This window comes from Pristis pectinata, chromosome 10 (assembly GCF_009764475.1).
Source record: "Pristis pectinata isolate sPriPec2 chromosome 10, sPriPec2.1.pri, whole genome shotgun sequence".
In the NCBI taxonomy this organism is placed as follows: Eukaryota; Metazoa; Chordata; class Chondrichthyes; order Rhinopristiformes; family Pristidae; genus Pristis; species Pristis pectinata.
In genome coordinates, this window is record NC_067414.1 from 82,678,596 (window position 1) to 82,700,785 (window position 22,190).

General features: G+C 39.2%; 1 protein-coding gene across 3 annotated transcripts in view; it reads right to left on the reverse strand.

The window, feature by feature from the left end:
* pdss2 (prenyl (decaprenyl) diphosphate synthase, subunit 2) overlaps positions 1–22,190 on the reverse strand; it is a 171,959-nt gene that overhangs the window by 45,311 nt on the left and 104,458 nt on the right. For all 3 annotated transcript variants that reach the window (XR_007957048.1, XM_052025220.1, XM_052025221.1), the window contains exon 5: positions 2,505–2,579. Coding sequence is in view for 2 of the 3 variants with exons in the window: in XM_052025220.1 (XP_051881180.1) it covers positions 2,505–2,579 (75 nt within the window). In the remaining variant the exon portion in view is untranslated. The remainder of the gene's footprint in view (positions 1–2,504; positions 2,580–22,190) is intronic.

A 22,190-nucleotide genomic window follows, 5' to 3' on the forward strand; every position in this document is an offset into this window, starting at 1 on the left:
GGAGCAAAAAAATGCTTGAAGAACTCAGCGGGTAAGGCAGCATCTATGGAGGCAAAGGGATGGTTGACCCCATATATGGGCTGAGAGTGTAGAGCAAAGAAAAGTGAGAGGGACGGGTGAGACTGAGGCTACTAGATGATGGGAGGAACCAGATGAAGGGGGGGGGATGTGGGCAGATGGAATCAGGTTGGGGAGAGGGGAGAAGGGAGTGTTGAGACAGAGGTTAGTACGTGAGAGGTGGAACGAAATAAGGGAGGGATGATGGACAGGTGGAACCAGGTAGGGGAGGGCAATGAGCCTAGGTAACAAGGGAGGGGGGAAAGGATGGATATGGTGAATAAAGGGAGGCAGAACTCAGGTGGACTGGTGGATGTTTACCAATTCACTAGTCCAAAGGAACAGGGGGTTTGGGAAATAGAGTTTCCCTTTCTCAGCATATGCAATGTTTAATTTGGTTATGCATTTAAGGTTTTGCTTTCTTTGTGGATAGACTCCTTTTTGATTATTTTATGGCCTTCTAACAACAACATTAAAAATTGCAAACATCTTCACACAAAGCTGCAAGATCAGCTTCCTGATGAACTTGTATATGTTTGTATATAACTACATCAACCCGATTCAATCTTTTATTTTTGTTTTTCCATAAATTATATTTTATTGGAGTCATCTGTGAATTATAAACTAAATTCTCAATTGGCACAATGATGTGAAATATAAGTCGAGGAGTGCACACTGTTTAAGCAAGTTATTCCATGTCCCATACTCTTACTTGAAAACAGAACAAATTAATAAGGTGAAAACAGAACAAACTAATAAGATGAAAACCTTCTCTGGAAATAGGCTGCATGAGTTCTAACATCACATAAATCTGGGTGATTTGATCTTAATTCTTGTAGATGCTGGGCTATGGCGTAACACTGAACATAATTTGACAAGAATTATTCATCCTACTTACAGACATCATAGGGACATAAAGTATGGAAAAACTTCACATCAGTGCTGCAAGGGTTGGCCCTGGAGATATTAGCATAATTTTGGGGTAACACTGAGCAGGTACTTTAATGGAATTGGAAAACCTTGATCGTGATATTTGAGGTGGAAGATGCAGTGGGTGTAAGGATTTCTATTGATACTCTACAATGCAAATGCACCTTTTGGTTTGTATATTTATGATGCACATTTTTTCCAAATGTCCCTTCCCTCTCCCACCACCCACCCCACAGACCATGTGGTTAGTCACAGAAATGTAGGAATTTTGAGAAAGATCTTGTTAGGTTTTTCCCAACCTGCCAGTTGCTTGGTACAGCAATAATGGGCATGATTGGCTGAAGCCCCAACAATGACATCTTGGAGAAAGGGGAGGATATCAGAATGAAGGAAAGATGCTTCATGTCAACCTTTGTCCTTCAGTGTTGTTAATAAGTTCTCCAAGGTCAGGCGCAGCAAAAGTACCATCCTTAAGGCCATGTCAGATCAGCACTTCCGACCATATCAGCATGGCATTGCCCTTTCTCACACCAGCCATACTCAAGATTTGTTTTTTTCCACAAATTAATCAAGTCTGTATTGACCCAAGAATGGCAACAATCTTTCCAGCTTACATCACACCAAGCCCCTAATCCTTCTCACCATCCTTTGCCCCAACAAGAAGCCTCCTCCATTTCCTTTTGCCCTAAACCTCCCGCACCACCCTTGCCTCAGTTATGACAGGGCAGGTATTCCAAACAGACTCTTTCCAGATCTTATGCTCTTAAATATATTTCCACTACTTACATTGTTTTTACCCTAATCACACAGTACTGATAACTTATTGCTAGGTTGTTTTAAACCGATGGCCAGTTCTGATTTAAGGTCATGAACCTGCATCATCAACTCAAGTTTTCTTCTCTCCAGAGATGGCGCGTGTTCTGTTGAATATTTGCAGCATTCAGATTTCCAGCAAGTGTTCTATATCTCAGTCCCCAGCGTGGTTTTTGTTCTCTCTCTACTGTTCTCAGTCACCCCCTTCTAGTTACATTTCCTCCAGATCTATCAACTGCAACAAACAAACCTTCAGCACCTTCTTTAAACTAGCATCGCCACCAACTGAATCAATCTCTTGTCATTTTCACCCTATTACAGAAATTCCCATTGTTCTGAAATAGAAACAGAAATGCTAGAAACACTCAGCTGGCCAGACAACATCTGTAGAAAGAGAAACAGAATTAACGTTTTAGGTCTGAGACTCTTTGTCATTATAACAAATGGCCATGGACCTGAAACTTAACTGTCTCTCTTTCCACAGATGCTGCCTGACCTGTTGAATGTTTCCAGTGTTTCTGCTTTTATTTCAGATTTACAGCATCTGTAGTTCTTTGCTTTTCAATTAATATATTTTCCATTACTTACTGTCTTTTACTCTTTGTTCACATGGAATACTGAAAATTTAGTTTTAACGTCCTACACATACACAGCATTCCTCAAATAGTTCTTGACTTTGCAAAAGAAACACTAAAAAATATTACCTCATCAATTCCAGAATTTTCGTAATATACACCCTGAACTAAGTCTCCGATTGCACTTGATACAAGCTCCACAACCTGCAGAAAGAAATAAGGATACCATTCAGGATTAAGAAGACAGTCTCTTTCACCCACTGAAATTCTATACAGACTCATTTATTTGTACATGACAGTCAGAGTCCACTGTACTAACACCACTTCCACCAGCAATCATTTCTTACACTGTTTCCATTCAAAAGCCTGGTGGTTAAGTTTCTTAGTTTAACTAAGTTAACTTTCACGTTGTTTTAAAGATTAACAATTGCTATTTCAATGAAAACATGATAAGAGCACTTCGTGCAGACTGAAATTATTATTTAAAATTACTGAGTGATATGATCAATTTTATTCCTTCCTTAGTTTCACAGTGCGTACAACCAAAAGAAGCTTATGTACTGATTGAATTAATACTATTTGTCTTAAGAAAATATTGTCAATTGAACAAATCTGGAAAAATTAGTTCAACTACCTTGGTTAATATAGATTTTAAACAGCTTAATTTGGCTCATATCAATTCTGAGTCAATTAGAATTTTGAACGAATTAGGTCTTGTACATATTTCTTTTGATTGGTTTCACCATTTGATTCCCATACTGGATTTTCATCAGGAGAGCAATTTGGTATGAGCATTCACTTCACAGTATATGAAAGAAATTTAGCTCTCTTGCCCTCTTGCATACAAAAAAGGTTCATATATTTCTGCAAATAATGATACATGTCCTCTACCAGAAACATAGTCTATCCAGTAAAAAAATGCTGTACCGTGCACTGCAAGTGTTATAACTAAAAGCAGAAATATTAATTATACAACAAATTCACATAAACCAACACCATTCTCAGCAACTCTGCACTGTTACTTTATATTTTAAAAAAACTCTCTTTCTCCCTTGAATCCAGAAGGTTTAAGTTTGGAGTCCAGAGTAAACATGGTTCTTAATCAGTCATGTTGCCCTTTGAGTAACCAGATCCTTGAGGAAATATTGTAGCAATATGAGCTGCTGCAGTAACCCAAGGACAATGCTCCTACAGTGTTACCAGATGTGTTGTGTTATTTAACATGGGAATAGAGAAAATGAAGGTTTTTTTGGAAAGTATCAGATAAGCTCCATTCCCAAATCCGAACAGATTGAGTATCGCCAACAGGTCTATGAAGAACTGTAACCAAACTCCCAGCAAAGGATTGTATTACAGTTCATACAAGCTACATCCCAAGATTCTTCTGATGGCTGAGACACATAATACAAATCAATCACTCACAAAAATGTTATGGTTTGTGAAACAGTCTGTGCCTAGAGACTGGCAGATCAACAGCCACTGGTAATACGAAGAGGAATTCATGAAGACACCAAGTCCTGTTCTAAATGTCAAAGTGATAGCATGAACTCCTAACAATGCATTGAGCTGTGGATAACTAGCTATTTTCTGCCTTCACTGTAACACTAGACACCATACAATGCAAGCTGAGACTTTGTCCTCTTTCAGCACTGATCCTGACCAGCATTAGAGGAGCCAACTTTTTTTTATAATATAGCTAAGAACAAGGGAATGAAATTAAACAAAAGCAAGATGACAAAAGTAAAAGTTATAGATTTTATCACTTAGTTTGTAATTGTCAGAATTTGCCCAGTGACATGACAAATATGGAATAATTGAGAACTCAGTTAACAATACTTTCCAAATAAGGGCAGGAATAAAGCATACATTCATACCTAGCACCCCCCACCAAGTGCATAAAAATCTAGTAAGATGTTTGCCAGTGTAAGGCTCTTTCAATTAAAGCATTTTATTACTAATATTATTACAGGAAATATTACAAAATTTTGAACAAAACTTGCCTGAAACCCTACAGAATATGAAGACTTTGTGTTATATTTCAGAGTTCGCAACCCAAAAGTTAGTACTGGCAATATTTCCCCAACACTGAATGGAATAGTTTAGGATTACTAACATAGGTCTTATTTTGAAAGAACGATTGCAGGTGTCAGCACTTACATGACTAATCCTCAGAGAATTCCCTTTGCATTTATCTTCCACCCTCACATTGTCAATGCACAAGTGACAGTCAATGAATTAATGTCATAACAAAGCAAAGGATCAAAGAACTCAAAAATTATTTAATAACAAAAGTGATTACATAATAGTATCACCATTTTCTATTTAATTGGCTTCAATTTCTGCTCCCAGAACACTGGCAATATCCTACCAACCAGGAAACCATAGGTAATATCAGAGTGACTCGACACAGCCTATTTTCCTTGGTCATTAGGACAATATTTGTCTTCACATTGAAAGGAAAGCAACCAGACTAATACACAGCTCAGAGAGACAGCGTACAAGACATAATTTGATTCAGTGAGCTTCCACTCCCAACAATATGCACTTCAGATGAGACTTGGAAATATGACATTTAGTCCCCTCAGCCAAATTGTTGACAGAGATCACAATTTGTAGGAGCCCTGAACCAATCCATATGTGACTCCACTAACCACAATTTGCCAATCTGCGGATCCATTTATTCCTACTCATTGCTTTGTCTGATAATCATTTCCCAATCCACATCAGTCATCCAGCCACCTCCACCCGCTCTCCCTCCCACACACATATGATTTCTGTTTGACCAACCTCCTGTGTGGGACTTTGGCAAAAGCCTTCTGGATATAGCACATCCATTGGTTCCTCTCCAGTTCTACCACTCATACGATATCAGTAGATGAGTCAAACACTATTTCCATTCATAAATCCATGCTGACTCTGTTCAGTCACATTATTCCTTTCAAAGTGTTCTGTTATTACACCTTTCATTATAGATTTCAGCATTATCGCTATCAATGATGTTAGGCTAACATCAGTGGTAGTTCCCCCTTTTCTCTCTCCCTCTTTAAAATAGTAAGGTCACATTTGCTACCTTCCTATCTACAGGAACAATTCCAGAATCTACAGAACCCTGGAAATGACAATCAGTGCATCCACTACCTCTAAAGTCACCTCCTTCAAAATTCTGGGATGTAAATTATCTAGTCCTAGGGATTTATCAGTTTACAAGCTCACCAACTTTTCTAGCACTATTTTTTGAATGATTGTTAGTTCTTCAGTTCCTCATTATCGCTAGACTTTCGATTCTCTAATATATCCAGCAGGTTTTGCATAGTTTCTTCTGTGAAGGCAAACACAAATTAATTGTTTAATTCCTCTGTCGTTTCCTCTTTTCCCATTAGAAATTTTCCTGTCTCTGTCTATGAGCAAGTCACATTTATCCTCATTCATCTTTTCCTTTCATGCACCTATAAAAGTTATTATGGCCCATTTTTAGATTTCCCATCTCTCCTCAACTTGTTCCCCACCCCTCCTCTCCCCATTGTAGTCGTTCTCCATTATTCCCTGACAGGAAAACAATTTTCACCCCACCTTTAACAGGAAATGCTGGAAAGGCACAGCAAGCAAGACAGATCTGTAGAGAGAAAAAATCAGATTTAAGGATTCAGGTTGACAATTTCTTCTGAAAAGGGAAAACTTGCAGAGGAGGGGAAGGGATAGAGAGTGGAGACCAAGAGAAGTCAAATAGCACAGCCATGTGTTGATGAAAGGGTGCTCAAGATTTGTTAATACAGCAAATCTGTAGTGAGGAAGTATAAATGGAGGGAGAACCAAGGAGAAGAAAATCCTGCTGGAACTGTGATGCAGAATACAGCAATTGATGGAAATCAGAAATAAACTAGAATGCTGAGAAGACTCAGCAAATCAGGCAGCATCCGTGGAGAGAGGAAAATTAAGTTACTTCAGACTGGCCAGAACTCGACAAGCCAAAAACTGTAAATGGTGGAAAGTGGAAACAGAAACAGAAAATGCTGAAAAACACACCACAGGCATCTTGTTGAACGAGGCAGAAATTAGAGAGGATGATCTGTTGAATGTGGAGACATCACCGCCACATGGTCACATAATTTTTGATTTTCCACATTTTCAGTTTTTAACCCCTTACTTTCCATGTTCCACTTGCCCCTCCACCTCACCTATCCCATGCAAGGTGGCATATTTCTCACCCATCCCTGGTCCTCTGTTCCCTTGACATATCCTTTGATTCTCTAACACTGTCATTTTTGCATCCAGCTTGCACCACCCAATAGTGGTGCAGATCTTTTGGTTGTCCCAGTGCCATTCCCTAGAGCTCTTGCCAAAAATTCATTTTTCACATTCACCTTTGTTTCTCTCGTCCTTAAACCACCCCAAAACTTGTAAGTCACTCCTCTTAAATCTCTTATCAATGCTTGTTTCTTATTTCGATTTGGTTGGGATATTTTTAGTTTATAGGTGCTACGCATGTGAAAACTTTAACTGATGATTGGGATCATAGGCACAAGTTGTCCATTGCTGCTTCTCCCATTTCAGTTATGCTTATTCCTTCATCCCTGCATTGTGTTTCCAATCTCCTGGATGTCTTGTTCTCAGGATGCTGTCTAAAGGGAAATGCAGGGAGTGTCAGGAATGAATTTCCAAACTGAATGTGCCTTGTTCTTCAGGAAAAACTTCAGCATTCAATTCTTACCCCTTGTTGCTGTCTCAAATATACATACAACGCAAATTTATGCAGGAACTCAGAATAGCATAATTTGTTTTGTCTACAGCACATCAGCAGTTGCACTTGGCAAAAGGTACAGAGGGAGATAAAGACAGAGAATATTCAAAATATTCGTAAGGTCAGGCAGCAGCTGTAGAGAGAGTGAAAGCAGACTTAATGCTTCAGGTTAAATGATCTTTCATTAAAAGATTATGAAAAAAGGTCAACAACCTGAAATAGCTCATTCTTTAAACCACAGATATGCCTGATTTCTGAGTTTTTCCAGTGTTTTCTGTTCTGATTCTCATTTTAGCACACCTGCAGATTTTTGCTTTTCCAAAGGCGGCAGGATGCTGGAGAAAGATGGCAATAACATTGAAGGTAGAATAAACAGCATTGCTACTAAGCAACTGAGAAGCAGCTGGCATACATGACCTGATGGGATAGTGCCAACACTTGACCATAGTTTGGACCATTCCCTCACCCAGCCCCCCCAGCCCTTGCCACTCATTATCAAGGCATGGAAGCCTCAACAGAATACTCTTCAGCATAAACATTTAATTATTGGAGAATGAGAAAAATAAATCTTTAAAAGCACGGTAGAAATCAAAGAGGTGAAGAAACCAATATAATTCATCTGAAAGAATTTATTTGCAACTTAATCAGCCAGGAACAGTCAAGATAAAATTGACAAAGGTGGCATTTTAAGTGATGTTAAACAATTTCTGCAGAGATTAATTAAATTACATGAGCAATCATGGAAATTCTGAAAGATAGAATCAATTTAATATTATAATAGACAAGCTCATAAATAATTTTGAACTAATTTCAGCAACTGCCCTGGGCCATTTGTACACAGTCCCTCATCAAAAGCTCAAAGATGATTGGCAATGCCGAACAGCAAATTACCCCATGAACGGAGTATTAAACAGAAACGTTGAAGACTTCACACCAATATTTTTATTCAATCCTTGGTATTTAGATGTAAACTGACAGTTATCATCATATAAGTAATAATGAACCTCTTGTTCATATTTTGATATTCTCTTAAACAAGTGGAAGGTGCTTGGGCATGGGAATTGAGGCAACTAACTTAGTTCTCTTCGGCTCTGCTACTTCTACATCTTCCACTTGCCCACTGACCTAAACTATTTGCTTTAAGCAACTACCCATCAGAACCACATCTGCCCCTGCCACCCCCACCCTCCCAAAATCCCACTCTGGGCCTATACCTGAACCTTTGTCAAATCTTTCCTTTCTCCAGCCCCTCTCAGCCACTGTCCCATCTCCTCTCGTCACAGAATGGTTACAGCAGAAAAGGCAGCCACTGAGTGTACACCTCCATATGCTTCCTCCTTTACATGCTGCCTCTCACAACATTAGTCATATAGCACAAAACAGGCCCTACAGCCCACTGACTCCATGCCAACTATCACACACCCAGTTACAATAATTCTACATAAATTCTATTTTATTCTCCCCGTTTTCTCATCACTCACCTCAGATTCTACCCTTTATCTACACACCAAGGCCAATTTACAATGGTCAGTTAACCTACCAACCTGCAAATCTTTGGGATGTGGGAAGAAACCGGAGCACCCGGAGGAAACCCACGCAGTCGCAGGGAGAACGTACAAACTCCACAGAGACAGTGCTGGAGGTCAGGATCAAACCCAGGTCTCCGGAGTTGGGAGGCAGCAGCTTCACTAGCTATGCCACTGTGTCAATACTAAACAATATGTACAACACCACATAAGAATATCTCCAATACACATTAAACTCACTGGCACAACACTGAAATGGTCCTAACCAAAATCACCTATCACAACACTGTGAATGTAATCCTTCATCCCTGTTCAAAGGTAAGCTCTACGTCTCCTCTGCGTCTACCAACTGTTCCGAAACCTGTGGTGACACACTGCTTATCCAAAATCAGTTCTTGAAGAAGTACATTTACCTCCATAAACATAAGGATGACTAAAGCCATGTCTTCAACAACTCATCACCTCTCCCACACTTGATGTCTATTCTCTGACAAACCTTGGCTAAACTTGCTTGTATGTCAAAATACTCTGCTACATTAGTGTTCTACTCTCTGTTATTCAATCAATTCACAACACTGCCCAGGTAGAAACATTTCAGAAAGACTTCAAACGTTATTAGAAAAGTTGGCTTTGAAGCTGTTGCGGATACACTGCACAAAAGGTAATCTTTCATTTTGTGTGTCTGCATTTGATTATGCTTTTGATAAAATTATATAGCATTCTTTAAAAATGCATTATTATAAACATACTTTTTTATTATACCTTTCATGATTGAAGGACATCTCAAAGGGATCCTAAATGAATACTTCTCAGTGTTTACCAGGGAGAAGGATGTGGAGAATGGAGAGGGGTACCCTGATTTTCTGGAACATGTCTGTGTTAGGGAGGAGGAAGCGTTAGAGACGCATGTTAAGGTGGATTCATTCCCCCAGGTTTATGGGATATATCCCAGGATGCTGTGGGAAGCAAGGGAGGTGATTTTGGTATCTTTGTTAGCCATGGTTGAGGTACCAGAAGACTGGATAGCTAATGTTGTTCTCTTAGTAGTGATAAGCCAGGAAACTACAAGTTGGTGAATCTTACATCAATAGTAGGCAAAGTATTGGACAAGGTTTTAAGGGACAGGATTTATGTTCACTTGGAAAGGTGGCAACTGATTAGACTTCAACATGGTTTTGTGTAGGGGAAATCTGGTCTCATAAATCTGACTGAGTATTTTTGAGGAGGTTACTAAGAAAACTGATGAAGGCAGGGAGGTAGACATGGTTTACGTGGACAAGGCTTATGACAAGGTCCTGTGCAGTAGGCTGGTCCAGAAGATTAGGGCACATGGGATCCAAGGTGTGCTTTTCTGACTGGAAGTCTGCAACCAGTGGTGTACCACAGGGATTTGTACTGGGATCATATATGAATGACTTGAATAAGATGCAGGTGGACAGATTAGTAAGTTTGCTGATGACACAAAAACTGGTGAAGTAGATAGCGAAGAAAGTTGTAAAAGGATAGGGAGGCTGTAGTGCATGTAGGTGAATTGGAAAGTTGGGCAAAGTGGTGCAGATGGAATTTAATCCAGTTAAGTGTGAGGTAATGCATTTTCGGTTGTCAAAAACTAACAGGACATAAATTAAATGGCAGGGACCGCGGGAGTGTTGATGTACAGCGGGATCTTGGGATGCAAGTTCATAGCTCCCTGAAAACGGCAACATAGATGGATAGAGTAATGAAGAAGGCATTTGGCATGTTTGCATTCATAGGATGAGGCCCTGAGTATAACAGCTTGTATTGTGTACAGTACTGATCACCACACTACAGGAAGAGAGCAGAAGAGATTCACCAGAATGTTGCCTGGAATGGAGGGCTGGAGTTATAAAGAGAGATAGAGTAAGTTGTTCTCACTGGAACTTAGTATACTGAGGGGTGACCTTGCAGAGGTTTATAAAATTATAGATAGGGTAGATAGTCAGAATCTTTTTCCTAGGGTGGGGGAGTACAAAATTAGAGGACATAGGTTAAGGTGGAAATATTAAGGAAATCTGAGGAGCAAATTTTTCCACACTCAGGGTGGTGGTCTCATGGAACAAACTGCCAGATGCAATTGTAGAGGCGAATACATTACAACATATAAAACGCCTTTGGATAGGTACTTGGATAGGAAAGGAGTAGAGAGATGCGGGCAAATGGGATTAGTTAGATTGGCATCACTGGGCCGAAGAACCCATTTCAGTGCTGTATAACTCCATGACTCTACTCCTATAAAGTGAACAAGGAAGATGTCGAGATGTTTCCACTAGTGAGCGAATCTTGAATGAGGGGACACATTTACAAGATTAGGGGCTGGTTATTCAAAACCAAGGCACATTGGAACAATTTCTCAGAGAGGGTGGTGAATCTTTGGAATACTCTACCCTGAATGGTTGTAGAGGATAGATCACTGTGGATATTTAAAGAGGAAGTAGATAAATTTTTGAAAGATCAGGGAATTGAGGGGTCTGGGGACTTGGCACAGAAGGGGAGATGAGACCTGGGGTAGATCTGCCTTGATTATTGTGAATGGCAGGGTATGTTTCACGTGCCAAGTCTCCTACTCCTGCTTATATTTTCTTATCTTTCTTCACACCACAGTTGAAAACATTCCTATAGCCACTCATGCTCCATGATCTGTTTTCCCCTCTCTAAACCCATTTGTCCCCTCTTCAGCACTCTCCTTGGTTTTGAAAGAAGTGCAGGACAGCTTCACTAAAAGTTTTATCATGTTTCTAAGGACTTGCCCACATAAACTATCATTCTATTGAGTAGCAGATGCAAGCTCAATTAATAATTTTATATCTTTATTTTAAGCACATCATCACTTCTTGAAACACTTTCCTCTATCTATTCATTGACTGCGTATATGCTTCAGATGTTGCTTACATGAATTGCACAATATTAGATGCAAATTATGCAGTAAACAGAATGGCCCAGATCTTCCCCTCCCACGCTGGTGTTAATGCTGTCACTCTCACAGGTGTCCCTACAGCAATCCTGGTTTTCAGTGCTGATGTTGGCCTTAGCCAGCAAGCAGCAGCATCTTCTGCTCTGCCACCTGGGCTGCCAACTATCCCTGTTGCTCTGATAGACTTTACATGGAGTTCGCAAGCCAACATGAACATCTGCAGCAACAATTTGCTGGAAGAACTCAGTAGGTCAAGCAGCACCTGTAGGGAGGGAAGAAACTGTCGACATTCCAGTCCTGATGCAAGGTATTGACACGAAACATAGACATTTCCTTCCATCCTCCCCCCCGCCCACCCCCACAGATGCTGCTTGACCCGCTGAGTTCCTACAGCAGATGCTGCTCCAGATTACAGCATCTGCAGTTTCTTGTGTCTCCATGAACATCCACAGACCTTCTAGCTCTCAAGCTGGTGAATCTGCACACTGAGGCTATACTGGCAATAGCATAGCAGTCCCCATTATTACACACTGGAGATATCAGTTTTTTGGGGAAAAATAAGATGATATTTTCTAATTTTTAAGTTGGTTTCTATGCTTTTAGTTTTTTTAAGCTATGTGTGTGTATTTTAGTTTGTTAAATGCAAAACAAATCTTTTCCAAGTATCTTGTTTTTGCAAAGAGATCTCGTTGTTGAATATGTATCATATACACAAAGACTGAAAGGCATTAATATTAGTGACCACTTTAACAGTTAGTGAGCTTGGGGCAGAGCTTCACCAGCTGTCAAAAGCTGCCTGTGCTGAGGCAGCTCCTGCACTGCACTCAGCCACTCCAAACTGCTGAAGACCAGGCTCCCAAGTGAGGCCATGTTGGAACAAACAGTGTGACTCTGGGGTAGACTGTCAGCGATTTCAATGCAATAAAAGATCCCCCCATAAATCTTGCCCACATGATGAAAGCAAAAACAGTCCAAGGGATAGAGATCCAAAGGCCCTTGCTTCATAAAGTGTCATATCAAATCACTTTACTCAGAGAAAAGTTTTGTTATTTACTGTTAACTCAATAACCTTCCACCTTTCATGAATTCATTCATTTGCTTTCTCTGAGAAATAAGGACTGGATGTGCAAAGGGAGATGTCAGTCAAAATCTCCCTTCAAAAACAACTAAAAGCAAAAGTGATCTTGAAGTTTGCATTTAATTTCATCTTTCATGAGTGAAGTGCACATACTTACTTTGATTACAATGTAAATTTTAACTGAGGTATTTTCCTCCAAACCATTCAAAAATTAGTATTTTATTATTGTTTAATACTATGATTAAATCATACTTTTTCCATTTGTGTAATAACCATATTTAAGGTAGTTAAAGCTGAGGACTTGATAAGGTTAAAATTTTAACTTGAACTAATGAAGTATAAGGAGGTTTGCTGGCTGCATTATTGATAAAAGCTAGGAAACGTCTTTTATTACATTAGCAGCCTTCTGTTTGGCCTAATATTAAAATATAGGAGAATGTGTGCATGGTGTAAAAGCTTCTTCAGCTTCCAGGCAATGTTGTTGATTGGGGTACACTTGCAGATGCATCTGTATGTTTCCAAAAGGATGACAGGAAGTCATTAATAACATTTGGTGAAAATAATACAAGGTTAGTGTTCTCATTCTGACACATGAGCACCTCTATTATAGTTCAATTTCCTGCCTCTGCAATAATAAGGCACAATTCAGTTGAAAAAAACTATAGCTAGAGTTGATATTTTGACACGGTAAAGCACTTACATATATTTTGATGAAATAAAATATGGTAAAAGTGAAACTTCACTGCATTGGTGGCAAAAGATGTTGTTAAAATAGTTTGTAGCTGACTAAGCTGAGAAAAGGAAAATTTAATTTTTACGTTGTAGATTACAACAGTTCAACTAGAGAAAACTGCAGAATCCGTCTTTTTCATTTTCATGTCCAGGAGTTCAGAAACACAATGATGGCAGCACACATTCTATATACTAAAAGCTTAAAGTTCGGCAATAAAAGAATCAAATGCTCATCAGTACTTCTTAGTGCAAAGGCAAAAGACATCTCTTGACTGAAACTGATCTATAGCAGGACTTCCAATTACCTATTAAATTAACACTTGGTATAGATGGCATTACATCAGATTTGGGGACATGCACCATTACAGCACAGGTTAGCTTTCAAGATAACAGAAGAAATGCAGCACATCCTTACATGCGTGTGCCAATGATGCTGAAAGGTTCACTCTAAAGCTGCCTCTGTGACGCCACCTACTACCTCATTTTTGAACACAACAAAAAAAGGACGATTGACAGTGGAGACCCTTAAATGATTCCCCTTTCATGTCAGAAGCAAAAGATTAATTGTTCTCCTGAGAGCTGTGGCTGCAATCTTTCAGCCAATAGGAGATATTGAAGAACAGAGTGGGAAAATATGCCATAATTTCTTGTACATGCCCACTCCAGCTCCAAGCTGTCTTTCCTGATTAAATTAGAGGTGAGTAACTACATAAAAGTTTAGCATTCAATATCATTCTGGAAGGAAAGGAGTTTGTGTTGTTAATTATTCATTTCACCTTCTGATCCTATCAAAATATTATAGCCATGAGACTAACTTATCAATGTAATTAATCCAGAACATTTAAACCATACAATCAACTTCCCCCAGATTCTACCATTCACCTACATACCAGAGGCAACTAACAGTGGCCAATTTACTTATCAATCTGTATGCCTTTGGATGTGAGAGGAAACTGGAACACCCAGAGAAAGCCTGTCTATCATAGGGAGAAGATGCAAACTACACTCAGACAGCACCCAAGGTTAGGATTGAACCTAGGTCAGGATTGAACCCAGGTCAGGATTGAACCCAGGTCACTGGAGCTGTGAGGCAGCAGCTCTACCAAAAAAGTGCTACACTTCAAAGGTAATTCACTGGTTTTCATTTTCCTATGACAACATCCTCAACAAAACTGTAGATGTTGTATGCCTGGAAATTTGGTAGCAAATTAGTTTCCATTTTTCTTAAAATCTCTTGTTGAAGATGTTAAGAGAACTTCTCAATTCATTTACTAGCTACCTTCACCCTTCCCCTCAAAATAAAACCAGTTATTCCAAACATTTGAGATAATAGGCACCTTAGAATCAACTCCAGGGTTTGCCTTGTAATTCATTGATAAAGCTGTCACCAAGCCCGACAGTATTGTTTCATGAATATCATCATACAATTGTCTTTTCTCTTCTGAGGCAGTTACACAGGATCAAGGATGACTTATTTTCATTCTGGTTTTGTGGATTTTAAGGTGGGTGATGAGGTCACTGTTGGACTGCACACTTTTCTAGGATGGGTGGGTAGCTCGTAAAGTGGATGACTCCTTCTGCCTCTATGTGCTCCCAATACATGGCCTCAATACCATTCTGAATGTTTTCTTTTCCAACTTTGAGTGGTCATGGGCTATAGATTATCTGGTGCTAGTGGGATATTGCATTTCTTCAAGGAGGCTTTTGAGCCCATTGTGGAACTTTTTTTCTCTGTCCACCTGGCGATCTCTTCCTATGACAAACAGAATGTCTGCTTTGGGAGTCTAGTGCCAGGCAATGTCAATGACATGGCCTTCACAAGCCAATTTAGCATAACCAGGGCCTCAACACTGGGGATGCTCACTTAGGAGAAAAGACTGGCATTCACTTGCTCATTTGAACATGTTGCCGACACAGCGTATGTGGTATTTTTCCAGTGCCTTGAGATGCCCATTATAGGTGGTTCTAGTCTCAGAAGCATACAAGGGGGCAGGGATCATTGCTGCCTGATAGGCTGTCAGTTTTGTGATGGCTCTGAGGTCTTGATCTTCAAATAACCTTTTCCTCAATTAACCAAAGGCTATGCTGGTGGTGAACTCAATTATTAATCTCTGCTTTTGCCATGAGCAGTGAACTGAGATGAGGGAAGTCCACATTTTCCAGGGTCTCGCTGTGAACCTTGATTGCTGGCAGGCAGTGAAGTGCAACAAGGGCAGGTCAGTAGAGGACATTTATTTTTCAGATGTTGAGTGCAATGCCCATCCTCTCATTCCCCACTGTACTCAGAGGGTGATAAGTGTTGAGGGGGAGCTGCAGGCCATTGTATAGAAAAGCATTTCAAGTTTTGAAAAAAAAGATTTTGTCAAGCCTGCTGCAAATTCAGATGATTCATTAAAGTGAAATAAAATGTGGTTAAGCTACTCCAGAAACAGAGCCTAAAAAAAGTAAATTTCTATTGGCATAAGCCTCAGAGAATTACCAAAATTACTGCATTGACTGGTGTAAATTCAATGCAATCAAAAGCAAGGACTCTTCAAACCAAAAGGCTTTAAACATAAATTGTCAATGCAAAGCAGGTAAAAATATATTGATACGTGCATACAGTTAAAAGATAGAGTAAAATTTGCCCCTCTCGAATGGGATTATTAAAGCATGTAATGGTTTTAACATAGTCTATTGGGGCAACAACTATAATGCAAAGTACTTGAATGGGAATAATGCAAAAGCTTAAGAAAAAAGCACAAGTAATTGCATTAGTTAGTCCTTGCTGGAGCTAGTACCTACAAAGTACAATGGGCCAAATGGCACCTTTCAATAGTGCAATTTTTGTACCTTTCTAAAGCATATAATGCAAACAGAAAAAAATGTCTTTCTAGGCTCTATTTATGGAATATTTTGAGGCAGTTTTCCTTTGTTTTAGTTAATTCTCTGAATCGCAAAATTTGATTATGGCTGCATAATCACCATTGTCCCTTGCAAAACTGAATGAAGTTTTAAAATAAAGCATTTGTACACATTATCTTAAGAAATAATAGCTGAATTGGTAGCTGTAATTCAAGCTTTGGATTCTGTAGACACAAACTGCTCAGGTTTCACTTTTGCACTTTAGGACATCTGAACAGCATGATTGAGTTACGGTAATGCAAAACCTTTCTGTGATTCACAGGGTGCTGTCCTATCCAATAATGACATCAGCAAGGGCTGCAAAATCCTTCTATGATTCAGGCAATTCCACCAGCACGACTTAGTTTCCACCACACAGCGCTTTCAAGCTCACAATTATGAGAGCAGTTCAACTTATTTAAGTTAAAAACCTTTAGATGTGTTTAACAGTACAGATTACAAAAAATATGGGTAATTAAAGTAAAAAAAATGACGTCCATCTGAGTGTTCAAACTCCTTGATTGATTACTGCTTTGCCACTCACTCCCAAGCATGTGTTGATCCAAATATTAGCTGTAAACTGATGGGTCCAAAGCAAACTGTCACCATTCAGTCATCTGAATTGCAGGAAAATCTTATATTTCCACACAGGCAGTTGCTGAGTATTTGAGTAGCCAAACCTGTAACTACACTCCATTGCTGGACTCCACATGAGGACCAATGGTAGAACGTAATTTTACAGGGATTCCTCAGCATTTCTTTTCACCACAAGACAAATCACATCACATGATCTGAAAAGCCTGAAATCCCACACCACCAGGTTCAAGAACAGCTACTTCCCTTCAACCAACTGGTTCTTGAACCAACCAGCACAATCCTAATCACTACAGTTTAGCAACACTTTGATCACATTGCACTAAAATGGACTTTTGTTGTTCTAATTGTGTTGTTTCTTGTAAGAAGTGTGGTTAATTTCTGTTTTTTCTTGTGAATGCTGCTTATATGATGCTATGTGCCTGTGATGCTGCTGCAAGTAAGATTTTTATTGTACCTGTGCAGACATGTACTTGTGCATATGACAATAAACTCAATATTGACTTTGATTTCAACGGGGATTCTGGACTAATTAGGAGGTAAAATGGAGGCAAATTTTTGGTTCATTATTTTGCCTCAGTTTATTAGTTTTATTTATTAGTGCTTTGTATTTTTATTTTTCTTTATTTAAAAAAAGTCTTGTTTCAAATTATTCACTTCAACTTAATTGTTCTTAAATGTCTCAGAATATGATGTGTTGAAATTGAAAACTCAAAATGTCTCAAACTCCATGACCACTTTCACAGAAGACTGACCTCCAACCCTAGCTCCGTCAAAACCTGTCAAGAACATTGAGTGCCTGGCCTCTGCAAACAGAGGCTGTGGCCCAGTCATTTCACTGCTTGACTCGTGGATGTGAAAGGCCAGTGAGATCACTCTTCTACATCCAGCTATGCAGGCACTATGGATGACAATTTTTATTTATATCATGTGAACTCAAGAACAAATGATGTAGAAGCAGAAGCAGGCAACACTGTCCCTTGCATCCAACCTATCATTCAATAAGATCATGGCTAATTTCAGAATCAGATTTATTATCACTGACATATGTTGCAAAATTTGTTGTTTTGCAGCAGCAGTGCAGTGCAAGACATAAAGACATAAAGTTACAAAAACAAATGGAGAGCAAAAGAAGAATAATGAGGTAGTGTTCATGGACCTTTCAGAAATCTGATGGCTGAGGGGAAGAAGCTGTTCCTGAAACATTGAGTGTGGGTTTTCAGGCTCCTGTGCCTCCTCCCTGATGGTAGTAATCTGAAGAAGGAATGTCCTGGGTGGTGAGGGTCCTTAATGATGGATGCTGCCTTCTTGAGGCACCACCTCTTGAAGATGTTCTCACTGGCAGAACTGGTCAAGTCTACAACCCTCTGCAACTTCTTTCGATCCTGCACATTGAAGCCTCCATACCAGGCGGTGATGCAACCAGTCAGAATGCTCTCCGCCATATATCTGTAGAAATTTGCAAGTTTATGGTGATATACCAAATCTCCTAAAACTCTTGATGAAAAACACCATGATGCTGGAAGAACTCAGAGCAGGCCAGGAGTGTAGAGAGAGTAGAGCAATGGGCTAAGCACCCATGCTTGAGGTGCACTATGTTGACTGTCGGCGAGGAGGAGATGTTACTACCGATCCGCACTGACTGTGGTCTCCTGATAAGGAAGTCGACGATCCAGTTGCAGAGGGAGGTACAGAGGTCCAGGTTTTGAAGCTTGTTGATTAGTACTGAGATAATGATGGTGCTGAACGCTGAGCTGTAACCAATAAACAACAGCTAACATGTGTTGCTGATGTCTAGGTGCTCAGCACCTACTTTTGTGTACTAACTTCAAATCCTTGATTCTCATAACATACAAAAATCTGTTGACCTTTATCTTATAAACATGAAAGCTGCCTAAGAGTAAGAGTAAGGGTAATGTGCAATTGGGCAGTATTGGCATCCGACCTACAATCTTTGCGTTATAGACACGATGATCTCACCAGCTTAGCAAATCATTCACCAAAGCCTCCTAAGTATTAAGATTGAGATACAAGGACCGGGAACCATTACTAGCCATTTGACAAGACTTCAGTCATGGAAAAAAAAATGCACTTTGCTTTTGATTGTTAAAAGGTATGCATTTATTGTAGTAAAAAAGTAGAATAGTGAGGTAAATGTGGAGTAAATTCCAAATAATAAAATGAAGTTGGTATACATCAAGGAGCAGAGGTTCGGGCCTTGTGTCATATCATTTACTTTGCAGTAATTATTTACTTTGAAGTAATCTAAAACTAGTGGCTGACAGGAACAATATGTTCTGCACATAAATAATGGCAGAGTTTGCCAGAAGAGGGTGGAATAAAATTTCTGACAATGGCTTTTCTATCTGGTCACTGGAATTTCTCAATATCCCAACCTTGACATCCTTTGCTGCATGCTGGTTCTTGACATCATCGTACACGACATTTGTTTCCATTTGCGTGTAACCGTCACCTTGCTCAATGCCTCCAATATTACTGTGTTCCCCAAACATCCTGTCCAAGGTCAGGTCCAATTTCTAGGAGTTATATATTGGGACAGTTGAAGTATCATTAGCACCCACCATAAACTTGATTTCTGTGCCTCCCCTTCTGACCATTTTCACAAGGTCATCCAGATTATTCAATCCCTGCATCTGATTCAACTCTACTCTGGTTTCAATCGTAAATATCCTCTGTCAGACCATTAATCAAAATCACGGCTGATCTTTTACCTCTGTGTTATTTTCCTCCACTACCCACACATCCCTTTATTCCCTCAACATACAGAAATTTACTGATCCCTGTTTTGAATGAACTCAATAATAGAGCCTCCATAGGCTCCAGGATAGATAATTCCTAAGATTTATCACCCCAGTGAAGAAATCACGGCACGGCAAATAGGGGCGGCATGGTAACATAGTGGTTAGTGCGACGCTATTACAGCGCCAGCGATCGGGGTTCGATTCCCGTCGCTGTCTGTAAGGAGTTTGTACGTTCTCCCTTGTCTGCGTGGGATTCCTCCGGGTGCTCCGGTTTCCTCCCATATTCCAAAGACGTACAGGTAGGTTAATTTGGGTTTTAAAAAAGGCAGCGCGGATTCGTTGGGCCGGAAGGGCCTGTTACCACACTGTAAATAAATTTTTTAAAAATTTAAAATTTATCCTGTTTTATTTCAGATTTCCAGCATCTGCAGTTATTTGATTTTCAAATTTCTCCTCACCCTAGACAAGAATGTTCTACCACTTATTCTGACATTGGTTCTAGACTCCCTGTATGAATTTTATTAATTTCATAAAGATAAACCTTTCCATGAGAAACAGATTAATACAAAAAAATTTCCAAAAGATGGGTAATAATGCAACTACGCAATGAAACAACAGTTGTACAAAATTCCTCCAAACCAAACATTCAAATAGCTGAACTATTCCAAGGCAAAAGAAAGTTACTAGATAAAGTGAAATTAACAAATAAAATTGAGAAAAGGTGTGAGGAATTCTATTCCATCATCCGGATATTTAGGGCAGCACAATGGGATCCAGTTCATGTAAAAGTCTGCTTAAATACTCTGAATTTTCCAGCTTATCTGGAGCAGTTATGCAGAATTAGCTGATCTAATCTTGCATAATATTAAAGTGATAAAGATTAATAACCAGGGTTATTAAAAAATAGTAAGTGTTCACAGAAAGCATTCAGTAAACTCAACAGGGACTGGCATTGGAAAGGTATAGGGTCTTTAGCTTTGATTCTGAATCACAAGACAAACCTTCAACTTCCATTATAAACCTTGAATAAGATTTTTACAATGTGCAGCTGTTCTTTCTCTAAAACTAAAAATGCAAAGGGTCCATAACATCTAGAATATTAATGTCTCTTTTCAACAGATGCTGCCTGACCAACTGATTGATTCCAGCAATTTAATGGTTTTATTTCAGACTTTCAGCACCTGAAGCATCTTCTCTGGAACCAATCTGATTCATTTCCAACCAAGTAGCTGGTACAAATGCTAGATTTGGAAACCAAGTCACGCCATTGACTGGTTGAAGGAAGTGTGCAGAATAATAGATATATGACTTCTCCCAGAAAGATGATTGTACATTTCAGTAAACAATCTGTAATACAGGCTTATTAAAGATTCAGACCCTTCTCATCCACCTCTTCCCTGAACTGTTCTAGTGTTGAAACATTCTGAGCAGAAAAAAACTTTCTATCAAGTCTCTATTGTAGTTCCCTCCTAACACTTAATGTCATTGTTGTTTTAGATTTTCTTTCCACACACTGGAAGCTGAAGATTCAGTCTGCGGGGTGAGACACCACTGCCTACTGGTTAAAGTATATTGTTCTATTTTATTAAGTGATTGGTGGAAGTGATTGATTAATTAAAGAAAAATGATGCTCTCACTATGTGAATTGGAAAAATCAGGATTGAGAGTAGTCAGTAGGGAATGGCTAGAAGCTGGATAACAAGCCTAGCCAAAATGCAGTCAGGGGAGTTGGGGAAATTTCAGTGTGATCTCTTCAGGAGGGCACATTCAACAGACACGTTATGCACATACACGTATATATTTTAATCTGTTCAATGATTATTGGGGATACAGCGATAGGGAAAGTGGCACACCCATGCCCAACTGTATCCCATTCCGTCTACACACCTCTGTGATCACACAGGGTCATGACAAGAATCTTTCAGTCCATACACACCAGAGAACTAGTCTGCAACGTGTACAAGCAGATGTGCCCTGCCATGTTTATTTGTTCATGCATGAACAGAACATATATTCACATGTATTAGATTTTATTACACTTTAATTAAAGAAAATAGCATTAAAAGAAACATGAATACAAATTCTATACACGCTTCACAAAATACAATACAGTACTGCAAAAAATGTAACTGAGTATTATAGCATAGTGGATTAATTTTCCAGCAGTGGAGGTAATATGATGCAAGATAGCATCTTTTCTTTTGAAAACAAATGCAGTAATTCTACAGGCAATTGCTTGAACCCTACATATTAAGGTGTGTAAATTAGACTGCCATATAGTTTCCTGTGTACAGCATACTGGGAAATCCATACCAACTGTGTGAAAGGTATTTTGTTGAAGCAGATTTTCAGTTCATTGAGAAAGAAATCATCAAATGGCAGATCTGCAGTTGCTTTCTTCAGGAGCCATGTACCAAAACTTCAGAGCAAAGAAAAGCCATTTGGCTTTTCACATAAATCATCCACCAGAATGGTACAAGAGATGTGAATTATATATCTGGTTTAGCTTTTATAAATTATAATGCAGAAAATACATTGGAATGTACTAATGATTTATTCATAAAGTTAAA